This window comes from Macrotis lagotis, chromosome 3, assembly GCF_037893015.1.
Source record: "Macrotis lagotis isolate mMagLag1 chromosome 3, bilby.v1.9.chrom.fasta, whole genome shotgun sequence".
NCBI classification, from domain to species: domain Eukaryota; kingdom Metazoa; phylum Chordata; class Mammalia; order Peramelemorphia; family Peramelidae; genus Macrotis; species Macrotis lagotis.
The window spans coordinates 40425643-40438760 of NC_133660.1; the positions used below are offsets into that span (position 1 = coordinate 40425643).

The 13118-nt window shown below is 35.9% G+C and overlaps 1 protein-coding gene across 3 annotated transcripts in view; it reads left to right on the top strand.

Annotated features, from left to right (window-relative positions):
- The window catches only part of MRPL1 (mitochondrial ribosomal protein L1), a 58545-nt gene extending 48408 nt beyond the window's left edge, over positions 1 to 10137 (top strand). For 2 of the 3 annotated variants that reach the window (XM_074228554.1, XM_074228555.1), the window contains exons 8-9: positions 5682 to 5763; positions 9215 to 10137. In XM_074228554.1, coding sequence (XP_074084655.1) covers positions 5682 to 5763; positions 9215 to 9336 — 204 coding nt within the window. In that variant the 3' untranslated portion in view covers positions 9337 to 10137. The remainder of the gene's footprint in view (positions 1 to 5681; positions 5764 to 9214) is intronic. The other variant, XM_074228553.1, reaches the window with a different exon arrangement.
- The last annotated feature ends 2981 nt before the right edge of the window (positions 10138 to 13118 follow it).

Consider the following 13118-nt stretch of genomic DNA (forward strand, 5'->3'; position numbering starts at 1 on the left):
ATTTCATTTTATTCATTGCTGATCTTATGGTGGCCTGCTACCCTCAGTTTGTTCAATATGATCTCATTTTTGGGACAGGCCATCCTCCAGAGGCATTGCTCATATAAACAAAGGACACCATTTTGTGATTAGATTATAAAGTATGTGCAAATTAGATGTAAGATTGACTTTTCCCATGTAAGGCCAGAAGTCTGAGCACTTCTGCCATCCTCACATGTGCCTCAGCCCCAAGGTTTAGATAGACCCATCAGACTGTGGCACATTTCAACTGTGGCTGTTTTCTGACCTTGTAAATACGCAGTTCCTGAGAAATGTTGCCAGTGGCACAGCCCGTCCTTTCAGACAGGGGTTCAGGGAGCTAGGCAGGCTGGCCCTTGTTTCCCAGTCCTGGAGCAGTTTTCAAATAGAGTTGAAAGCTTCCCAGAAGCCGGTCTTCCCTGCCTCCACATCGTCCTCAAGCAGTAAGCATCAGTGTCTTGATGGCATTTTGCTTATGTAATAAATGGCAATGTTGATATCTTCTGCCAAAAGATTATTGGCAGCCTGGCTGTTGATAAAAGCTGAAGTATATGTTGTAACAAAAATAAGCAAATGTGGGCAACTGAATCTATGAGCACGATGGAATTAATTGTACATGTTGAAATCTAAATGTCTTCATTTAGTGAACATGCCAGAGCTGGAAAAAATACATGTCTGCCTTAAACATTCAGAAAAACTTCCAAACAAATCCATAAATATATATGTGTATATATGCATATATATGTATACAAACACACACAGATATAATAAACATAGTTTTTAAAGGCTTCTTTTGGAAGACTGGTGTATGTATTTAAAAACTATCTGAAGGCATTATATAGCTAAATTAATGAAATAAACTACCCAGTTTAGTCTTCTCACTCCTTTAAGTTAATGATAAAACTCTCATTGTTATTTTCTTCTTTGAGTACTACAGTACACTATGTTTGTGTTTTGTTTTTGTTTTTTTTAGGTTTTTGCAAGGCAATGGGGTTAAGGGCTTGCCCAAGGCCACACAGCTAGGTCATTATGAAGTGTCTGAGGCTGGATTTGAATTCAGGTCCTTCTGACTCCAGGGCTGGTGCTCTGTCCAACTGTGCCACCTAGCCACCCCTACACTATATTTGATTTCCAAAAAAGTGATCAAAATTTTGGAGTTTTAAAAAAACCCCAGAACAGTTCTCCAGTACTCATTAGCACAAAGCGAAGGAATTTGACTAGAATTTAGAAGTTTGAAGAAATGTGTTCCAGTATATGTTTAGGTAGACTGGGTCAGAGAGCAGTAGTCTGCTGGCCTCTAGAAAATTGACAAAACTGCTTTATTCCTATGGCCACTTTCCCAGTTCTTGGAATATTATTCATCAGACTATTGGGGATTTCCCAGATTATTTAGGGATAGGAAGTGTAACCTTCCCTTTTAACTTTAAAGCAAGAATTATATTCAGTTCTTTTTGAGATTTAGTAGATGACATTTTTAAAATTTATTGATGTCATCCCATCTTCCCCCCCCCAAGAAAGTGCTCCAACAGATTCCATTTTGCAAGAATGTATTAAGCACCTCCTTACTGAGCAGGATCCCCAAAATACCAAGGCAAAAGCTAATGCAGTTCCTGTTCTCATGGTAATGACATTCCACTTCCCAGAGTGGACTATTCCCTCAGGAACACAACTGGCAATTGTATCACATGGTTAATTGAATTGCACCTGCCACTTGTTAGACTGATGGAAACATGTCTCTTTTTTTTAACTTCACAAAATCAGTTACTTTATGATAGTGAAAAACAAGGTAGTCCTGAAAGCCCTTGTTTTCTAAATTTAGCATTTCCAGTGACATGATACTTTCACTTAAGGATGTTTTGAGGAGGGTGCATTGTCATGGTAAACTAATTAATTCTTTAATTAATTAGTTTATTAGTCATTGTAAACTAATTAATTAGGTTATTAATTAAATTAATGTAATAATTTAGAGTTTATTATATAACATTACATTAGTTATTAGTTATTATTAAATTTTAATTTAATTTATTGTTTAATTAAATTAATCTTTATTTCTATGCTAACATGAGGAAGTTCCATTTTTGTCTCATAAAAGCCTGAAGAAAGAAAAGCTTTCTAGATATCTAGAGAGAGACATACTGGATGCCTGTAATCTATTGCTTATCTTAAAAAATTGTTCTAAGTAGATTTAGATTCTACTCTTAAAACTAAGCTAATCCTAATCAAACATTTTCCCCTAAGGTAGATTGGTAAAATGTTAGCCAAATAGATATGCTTGTGTACAAAGCCTGCCAGATCCTGTATGATAGGGTGCCTGGCAGTTTCATCTGATACAAGGTGTTTTAGTCTCACCTTATCACAGAAGGGGTTCTCTCCTTCTTGCTTGTGCCAGGAATAAAACATGGTTCCTGCCTCTAAGGAGCTTACATTCTAATGGGAAAGAATTTGGTCAGAGTCTATGATCTTGATTTATATCATAAAAATTGGAAAGACAAAGCACCAAATTCTGCACTGAATCCATCTAATTTTAGTCTGAGCTCATCCTGCATATACTTGTGGGATGAATCTGGTAATTGTTGGCGGGAACTCTTCTAGTTCTCCTGGTCCATATGGAGCCTATAGTTTCACACATGGTTCCCCACATCCCTTCCCCCACCCCCACTTTAATTGTTCGATTTTCTAAAAAGAAATTTAAAAGATATCTTGTTGCCAAAGGTAATAGTTTACAATCTCAAGAAAAGGTTCTAGAGTGGAATCTCAAAGGATCCTCTGGAAGAATCTCAGTGAAAGTCATAGTACCTGGCCCCTAAGGCATTGGATAGATATATTGTGTGAATTTCTACCCTCTTACAAGGTAGTTTTGCCATTTAATTGACTATATTTTAATTTTAGAAGCTTTCTTTTTTTTTCTTAGTTGACTTTTTCAAATCTTTGGATGTTTTGATTCAGCTGGCTCAAATGATTTGATATCTTTACAAAAACCTTCCTGCTTGAATATAAAACAAAAGACCTTCAGAAAAATTTGGTTTGCTTTTTAGTTTTTTGAACAGGACACATTCATTCCTTGTCTGTTTTGCTGGTTGGTATTTACTACAAAACAAAATGTTCCTCATTTTGTTGCTGTGGTGTTTGGAATACTGGAAGGTTAGCAAAACCTGATGAAAATGCATGGCCTTAACTCATCCCAGAGACAGGGCTGTTGGAATCTGAACACAAACTGAAGTATATTTTTTTTCTCTCTCACTATTCTTGAGATTTCTCATTCTTTTGTGGGGGAGGAGGGGGGTTTATGTTTACTGTCACAATAAGATTGCTGTAATAATATAAAATAAAAAAAATAATTTTTTTTAATATTTTATTTGGAGTTTTGAGTTTTACAATTTTTCTCCCAATCTTACTTCCCTCCCCCAACCCCCACAGAAAGCAGTCTGTCAGTATTTTGTTTCCATGAAAAACAAATTTTTAAAAAATTTAAAAAAGAAAAAGAAAATGCCTGGTTTTGTGTACAGTGTGATTGGATGGATGAATCTGAGTCTTTTTCTGGGGGGGGGTTCACTGCTTTCATGGGAGGGTTTTTGTTTTTTCTATTATCTTAAAAACATACCAACAAATTGATAGGTTCAAGGAAATTAGTGCTGATTCCCAAGGGTATCTCTTGCTCTGTCAAAGGAAGGACCTTAAAGAAATTGATATGAAGACAATGAACCTAAAACTGAAAAAATTTCAGAAAGGTTATTGCCAGCATAGATTATGCCAAGTCAGTGTGATCCTTTGTATACATCTCCTTAACGCAGCACTGAAACCGCATGTCAGCGTAAGATTTATGGGGAGGCTTTTTCAGAGTAGGATGTCTTATTGGGGAGTTTACAAGAGTTGAATGTTTGTTATGAGATTGTGCCTGGTGTTCTTGAGACCACCCTGACAATCTCCCCTTGAGGGAGGTTTATAGAACACACTCGTGGAAAAATACTGATATTAACATTTTTCAAAGTTTAGTACAACTGTGTACCCCAAATATTATTGTCTACCACCAGCTTGTTTTTATCCCTGAAGGGCATCCCCCTAAGATATTTTGTCTACCCACATGTATTTTTTCTTCCTGATAAAAAAATTCCTAAATTGATATTTGACCCTGACCCTTTATAGGCAACTTGACTAGCTCTAGGAGGGGCATCCAGAATCAGAGTATAAAGGACCCCACACTCAGAAGAGTACTTTGGAGCATACCCCCTTCCATCTGGAGCCCCCTGTTCCTGCTGCCTGTACCAGTGATGTTCTGCTCCCCAACATGTTATACTCAGGGTTGGTGTCTCTGCCTGCCTGAGCTGTATGTTGGGCCCCCTTTTCCTCTTTCCCCTTCCCCCCCTTCTCTAATATGTGCAATAAAAGTTTACATTGAGTCTAAATTCAGACTGGAGCTTACTATATTTAATTTTAATTAAAAGTTGTCTTATGTATTTTTTCTTCTCTCTTATTTTGATTTGATTCTTCTTTGTATGTAGAGCCTATATTAGATTACTTTCTGTGAGCAGGAGGAGGAAGCAAAAGAAGGGAGGGAGAAAACTGTAAAACTCAAAACTTTGCCAAAAATGGTCATTGAAAACTACCATTGAAAATAGTTGGAAAAATAAACACATTTTTTAAGAAGTTTGCATTGAACTACCTCCCCTTGTTTCCCATGTTATTCTCAGCACTTGTACTCATTAAGGGGCTTGATATCTCTGACTGTGATATAACCTGAGAACTCAGACAAGCCCTTGTCAGTCCTACCTGCCCCAGGGAAGTGACTCTGGACAGACTGTGAGCCCAACTGTGGAAAGCAAGGGTCTATAGGAGAACCTCACATCTTCCTAAGGGAAGGCCTTAGGGCCAGAAAACTTACCAAATAAAAATTGTATAAATAGTTTTCCTAATCATTGATTGTCTCTCTTTTTTTTCTCACTAGCATAGTGAGATATTTGGATACATCCAGTAAATGCTCCAATAGTATCTGTCTTTGCTTACCAAAAAAGGACGTTTTATCAAACTTTCATAAAATAATTAGACTGACAACAGTCACTTTCTACTCTTAGATTCTATAATTACTTTACTGAAAGGAAATATTTTTAACATCAGTCATCTGGAATCACTGTTGACTAATGTGTTTGATCTGAATTCTATTGGTTTTTAATGTTTTTATTTATATTATTATAGCTGTGTAGATTGGGTTTTTTGATTCTGCTTTCTTGTTTTGTGTCAACTCATGAATGTTTTCCCATATTTCTCTGAATTATTTGTTCCTTAAGAGTGTTGCAGTGATCCATTCATTTATATACATACTCTAATTTAGCCATTCCTCAACTGATCAGCATTTCCAGATTCCTGCTAAGTTAAATAGTGCTGCCATGATTACTTTGATACATATAGGACTGTTCTTCTTGTTGAGTACTCTGATATTTAAATCTAATCATAGGATAATTAGATTGAAGGTAAGCATGAACCATTTAGTCATTTTTCTTAACTCCAAATTATTTCCCAGAACAGTTGGACCAATTTACATCTGAAACAAATCTGTTAAAATTCTTATCTCCTCATAGTTTACACTTTCTTTTACTAACTTTGTCAGTTTGAACATTGTTCTACAATATGTGTTTCTATATTGTTTATACTATATCATTTTCTTTCAGCTGGATATGCCAACTGATGAGATTGCTGCTAATCTGCAGGCAGTTATCACTGATGTTAGCAGGCACAAACCTCAGAGTAGTGGTAAGTTATTTGATATGGGCCAACTTATGATACTTTGTTTATACTAAAATTTTTAATGAGAAAACCAGAATCTCTTAAAATCACGGCAGTGTCATGAATGTGAAACATGTTGGGGGGATGTTCTATGGAGGGTCCATGGAAGTAGATGATCAGGAATCAACTGAGGTAAGAAAGCTTGGTTGGGTGGTAGTCTGTACCAGTGGAGGGACTGAAGACCAGCGAGTAATAGTCCTAGTAGAGATAAGCATTAAGTAGTCTTTGATAAATACTTAATTGAATTCTACCAGATATCCTTTGCCAATTTAAGACTCTTTTCTCCTCCTCATCATCTTCCTCTCACTGTGTATACTCAGTACACATGGAAATTTTTGTGACAATGATGTTCTTGTTGAAAAGATAGAGGAATTAAACAATAGTACACCTGAATGGATTCAGAACTGGTTGAATAGTTGGACTCAAGATTAGTTGTTAGTGGTTTGGTGGCAGCTCAGAAGATATCATTGTAGCGCCTCGGGAATCAGTGCTTGGCCCTCGATGCTTCTATTTCTTTTTCTTGCATTCTGTTGCTCATCTTTCGCAATTTATTTTCCAGCTTCATCACTCAATTAAAACTATTCTCTTCAGAGTTACTTTGATCTCAAAATGATTAGCTCTAATGGTCTTTTCTCAGTATTCATCCTTTTGGACTCTCTACAGCATAGGAAACTATTGACATCCTCCTCTTGGAAATGCTCTCTGGGTTTTTGTGACACAACTTTCTCTTAGATCTCCAACTGTCTCTAACCATGCTTCTCTTATCTTTGTTGGTTTATTATCCGTATCATACTGTCCAACTCTGAGTGGACTGCACAATGATTTTTCCCTCCCTCTATCAAGGTTACCACCATCCTTTTATTCCTCTCTCTCTCAAGGGTACCACCATTCCTTCAGTCTTTCAGGTTTGCAATTTGACCTTTATCCTTGACTCAGTTTCTTTCATCTTGACAAATTCTGCCTTTTTCGCAATAATGTAACAATTATTTATTATAAACATACTTAGTTTTAAATCCACACTTAGAATTCAGTATTTTGATTTTCTAGCTTAACTAGCTACTATCCCATCTTTCTCTTATATTTCATCTTTCTTGCTGTTTAATTTCTTGAAAAATTTGTACATTAGAATTCTGATGAGTATAATGACCAGTTTTGACTTGAGGATTAACAGTGTTGCATATCCCTCCCTCTTCTTACTAGAAAGATGGTGGGCCATCGAGTCCCTTCTGATTCTTAGACTCTTTTGATTATAAGAGATCTACCTTGGACTGGTATTTGTAATAGGGGAGAGTTTTATTGACTGCTGAGGGGAAGGGGTGGGATTGATTCTTGTTTATGTTGGCATCACTTCCTAATGAAGACAGCTAGGTGTGCAGTGCATAGGGTGCCAAGTCTGGAGTAAGGAAAATTCATCTTCCTGAGTTCAAGCCCTGTCTCAGATAATTATTAACTGTGTGACCTTGGGCAAGTCAGTTAATCATGTTTGACTCAGTTTCCTCATCTACAAAATGAGCTGGAGAAGGAAACAGCAAACTGTTCCAGTAGCTTTGCTAAGAAAACCCCAAAAGGAGTTATGGAGAGTCAAACATGACCAAAATGACTGGACAACAGTCCCCAATGACATCCCCTCAACATACCTCTATTTTTGACTTCACTCGGTCTATTTTTATTTATCCAACTGTTCATGTTTGAAACTTCGAAATTATTTTTACTCTTTTTAAAACTTTTATTTTACTTTCCTGCCTCAACTAATAAGTATTTTCTCTCACTCCTACCTGCTCTCCTCCAATGGAAAAAGAAAAAAGATAAACCAAACCCTTATAACAGAAACTATAATCAAACAAAATAGATTCCTCATTGACTTTGTCGAGAATGTGTCTCATTTTGTCCCTTGAATCCATCGCTGGTCAGGAGGTGGACAGCAAGCTTCCTCTTTGGTCCTGATTGATCCTTGCAATGATCAGTAAAGCTTCTGAAGGTCTTCAGTGGCTGTCTTTGTATTGGTGGTGTTATCATGGACTCTGTGTCTCTGTTGCTTCTCTCTGACTCTTCCCTGTCCCCTTTCATGTCCAGTCAGATCCCAAATCCCCGGGAAAGTCATTTGTGCAGCAACCCTCACTCTCCCCTCACTGGCACTCCCTGCCCTGGTCCAGGCCCTGTCAGCCGTCACCTCACCTCCTCATAGACCATCCTGCTGTCTGTCGCTCCCTCTCCCAGTTTACCTTTGAGCTTACTTCTGGAATAAACTTCCATTTGGTCAGGTCGCTTCTGACAGTGGCCGAGTAAAGCTCAGACTCCTGCATGTGACCTTCCAGGCCTTCTGCAGCCTCAGGCCAGGCTTCTATCCAAGCTTAGGCTCCAGGCAAACTATGTCTTCTGGGGACCCACCACAGCCTTGCTCAACAGAGTTCTCTGCATTCTTTCTCTTTCCCAAGTTGGATTCTTACCCATCTCAACTCAGCTTCTCTCCTGAGTTTCCCCTAATTCCCCTGATGTGTAGCCATCATGTTGCAAATGCTGGGGGTGGGGTGAATGGACCTGGCTTCTCATCAAGGCGAGTGTTAACAAGCCTTCTGTGCCAGCCTCATCCATGCCCTCTCATAAGGGGTGGCCCATTGTGAGAGAGCACACAGGCCATCTAGAAATGATTCGCAGGTTCAGCTGCCTCACCAGTTCACTCTTTTATTTTTTTTTAAATCATGCATTTCTATGATATCATTTAGTTAAACTAGCAGCACAGTTTCCAGCCAGCTTATGCTCACCTGAAGTCAATGATTTTCTTTGGAGCAGAAAAAAAATGCCATTTTTAAAGGAAGCTGCCATGTTGTTGATCACATTTCAATTTATCTATTTTCAGGGAATCTCAATAAGTGGTGGCAAAGTAGCAGCTGTGCTGAATGTTTAAAATAAATATTTACACTCTTTTCACTTAATGTGAATATCACCACCTGCTTCTTTCTCTATTAACTTTGTAATAAAATGAAATTTGGGTGAATATCATTTGGGAAGGAGATGAATAGCTTAGGAAGCACAAGGACATTTAAGAGCATCTTTTTTTTAGTCATAAGGCTAGTTTGTCTAAAAGGGGAAGTCTTATTTTACAAAGATTTAAATTTTTTTTTTGTTTTTTTGTAAGGCAATGGGTTTAAGTGATTTGCCCAAGGTCACCCAACTAAATACTTATTCAGTGTCTGATGTCGGATTTGAACTCAGGTCCTTCTGACTCCAAGGCTGGTGCTCTATCCACTGCACCACCTAGCTGCCCCAGAATTTATTTAGAATTATAAACAATTCAGTAAATATCAGGACTTTCCAGTCATATACAATTTGGTGATAAATGTGGTTTATTGTATATCAGCATGTAGATAGAGTATATATATGATGTATTTAACCCAAATTTTGTTTTGTTTGTTTTCAGGACCTTTTGTGGTACGTGCATTTCTTCGTAGTGGAACAAGTGAAGGATTATTAATAAAAACTGAACACTTATTACCTCAAGAAAAAGTAAAATCAGAAGAAAGTATTAAAGAAACTATCTAAAAAATTCCATTTTGTGAAATGACTTTTATTGGATTTAATAATATGCAGATGGCATAAGCCATTGTGTCTTCACAATAAATTATTTATTTTCATCCTTGAAAGTAAATTTTGTGATCCAGATCATCAGAGTAAGAAATAATTTATTTAAATAGCCCAATCTCAAAAAGAAATTGAATGAGTCATAAAAGAATTTAGGACTAAATGGACTTACAAATTAAACCTACTGAATTCCAGATTGTAAAATTAGGATAGCATCCTACCAAATTCCTTCTATGAGAAGGCCTTAATACCTAAATCAGATAGGGGAAAATCAGAGAAAGAAAACTAAAAGCCAGTATAGTTCCAATGAATTTCAGTGCAAATAAATCGAATAAAACATTAGCAAAGATATTATGACTACATATTAAAAAGATCTTACACTATGACCAATTCGGATTTATACCAGGAATGTAGGGTTGATTCTGTATTAGAAAACTTCTAGACCATTTTAATGAAAAATAGCAAAAATCACACAACTATATCATGAAAAGTTTTGATAAATATGACCACTGTATATTCAGAACATTAGAAAACAGACTTTTTTCCCTTTTTAAAAATATTTTATTTATTTTTCCAATTACATGCAAAGATAGATTTCATCAATCATTTTTTGTAAGGTTTTGAATTTCACATTTTTCTTCCCCCTTCCTTTCCTCCCCCTTTCCCTGACAGAAAACAATCTAATATAGATTATTCATGTATAACTGTGTTAATCCTTATTAATCATGTTGTGAAGGAAGAATCATAAAAAGGGGCAGCCATAATACATAAAACAAATTTTAAATATTGAATTTGAAATTAAATATTGAAAATTGAAAAAATATTAAGCTTTGGTCTTTATTCAGGCTCCATAGTTCCTTCTCTGGATGTAGATGGTATTTTTCCATCACAAGTCCTTTAGAATTGCCTTTGATTATTGTACTCCTGAGAGGAACAAGTCCATTATGGTTAATTATCACACAATGTTGCTGTCAGTATGTACAATGCTCTTCTGGTTCTGTTCACTTTACTCGGCATCAGTTCATGGAAGTCTTTTTAGGAGGACTTTTTTCTTACTATGTTAAGAACATCTAAAACCAAAAGCAAACATCAATAGAGTATCACTAAGAGTCCTTTAAGTCAAGTAATAGAATTTAAAATAAACCTCCAAAAATCATTAGCTATCCCCAGAAGAAAATCCATCAGAGAGAAAAATAAATTTTATCCAAAACTACTTTGGAATAGATAAAATATCAAGACATATAGGGACTATTTGAATGAAACTGAAAATACTAGAGAAATAAAGGAAGTCAAATATTTGATGAGGAATTTTCTTGTGGTTGAAATATGGTAATGATCATGACAGTACTACCTGATGTCATTTCCAGATTCCATACCAAATTAATCAAATTACCAAAGGATTACCTTTTAGAACTGCTTAATAACATCTTAAACTATACAGCAAAACAAAACTCTTTGGTACTAGTTAAGAAATAAAGTTGATCAATAGAATGATTAGGTATACAATTATAACTATGAAAGCAAATACACAGTGGCATCTCAAAGACAGATACCAGAGCAAGAAACTACATTCTACAAATCTGGAAAAATGGCATGCAATCTGGCAGAAATTAGGTTTAGTTTAACATCTTACACCATATGCTTTATTATGACTAACTCAAAGTACATACAGTCATAGCTACTAAAGGTCATATATAAACTAATTGGAAAACAGGGGAGTATAGAAAGAAAGACTACAAGGGAGAAAGGATCATGAGATAAAGTGGGCAGTTTTTATTACATAAAATTGAAGTTTTACAAGAAGGTAACTTGATAGAGACAATTAACTGATTACTTTCAAAGCAAAATTTTCTGATCAAGATCTAATGTTCAGAATATGTAGGGAATTGATACAAGTATGCAAACGAGAGCCATCACTCAATAAATGGTCATAATAGCAACATGGGGGCCATAGTCAACCTTGATGGACTTGCTCGTTCCATCAGAGCAACAATCAGGGACAATTTGGGGCTGTCTACAATGGAGAATACTATCTGTATCCAGAGAAACAACTGTGGAGTCTGAACAAAGACCAAGGACTATTACCTTGAATTTAGAAAAAAAAAACCTGATATCTTGTTGTCTGATCTTGCTATCTCTTATACTTTGTTTCTTCCTTAAGGACATGATTTCTCTCATCACAATGAATTTGGATCAATGTATACCATGGAAACAATGTAAAGACCAGCAAATTGCCTTCTTTGGGGGATAGGGGGAGGGAAGTAAGATTGGGGGGGGGGGGGGAATTGTAAAACTCAAAAAAAATCTTTAAAAAAAATAATTAAGGCCAGCTAGGTGATGTAGTGGATAGAGCACTGACCCTGGAGTCAGAAGTACCTGAGTTCAAATCTGGCCTCAGACACTTAATAATTACCTGTTTGGCCTTGGGCAAGCCCTTAACCCCATTGCCTTGCAAACAAACAAACAAACCCTAAAAACAAAAAAAAAAATGGTCAAAGCAAATAATGAGGAAATTTTCAATAGAAGAAGTGCAAGCTAACCATATGTAGCAAAAATTTTCAAATCACCATGAATAAATGAAGCAGCATTTCTTTTGTTTATTTTTTGCAAGTGTTAACCATAATTTTTTTTTCTTGAAACTAGTTTTTAGAGATTAGGTGACCAGAATAGTAAAGTAAATTTTCAAAAGTCCAAAAAATAAAGTTTTGGAACAAATATCTGCTCTCAGGGAGGAAGAAGAAGGAAGGGAATGTAGTGGGGAATGTTGCCAAGTTTTGGCTCTCCAGGGTCCAATGTTGGCTTTTATGCTCTGCAGATGAAGTAGCATTCATTAAAGTTTGCTGTTCACTAGGCACTATAGTAAGTCCTAGCACATAGGTGTACGCATAACAGTCTCTCCAGAAGGAAGGGTAAAGGTTTAGATCTGAGTTCAATTTTGACTTCAAATAGTAGCTGTGATCCTGAACACATTATGCAAACTCTTCACTTGTTTCACCTGTAAAATGTAAAAGGATAATAACAGTTACCTTTCAGGGTTGTTGTGAAGATAAACTAATATTTGTAAAGTGCTTTGTAAACTAAAGTATGATTTAAATGCTGGCTATTATTTCCTAGAAATGAGAGCTCTGCACAAAATAACAGTTTGAAAGCAGAAATAAGAAAATAAAATAAAAAATAGAAATGAAAATAATTCTGAAGTTTTTCATCAGATTAGCAAAGATGGCAAATAAGAAAAAATTAAAATTGCTTGATGGTCATGCAAAATAATTATATAGACTTCATGACAAAGGGTTCCTTATAGATAGCTTAAATAGCAGATAGAAATGTCCCGTGCTCGTGACTGGGCCATGCCAATAAAATTATTGACAATAGTACTGATTTATGGTTTTAATGCTATAGTAACCAAGCTATCAAAGGGAAACAGTATGAAACTCAAAATAATCATGTTCATTTGCTGAAACAAAAGATCTAGAATTTCAAGGTAAACAACACAAGAATGAATAACAGGAGAAGAGAACAATCTAGACTACAAATTATAAAAGTGCATTTATCAACACCTTTTGATATTGGTTGAAAACTAGAGAATTAGATCAATGGAATAGATTAGATAAGGGAGAAACAATGGACCTGAATGATCTAGTGTTGGCTAAATCAGTTGGGAAAGAATTCTCTATTTCTTTTTATTTTATTTACTTTATTTTAATTTTTTTAGGTTTTTGCAAGGCAAACTGGGTTAAGTGGCT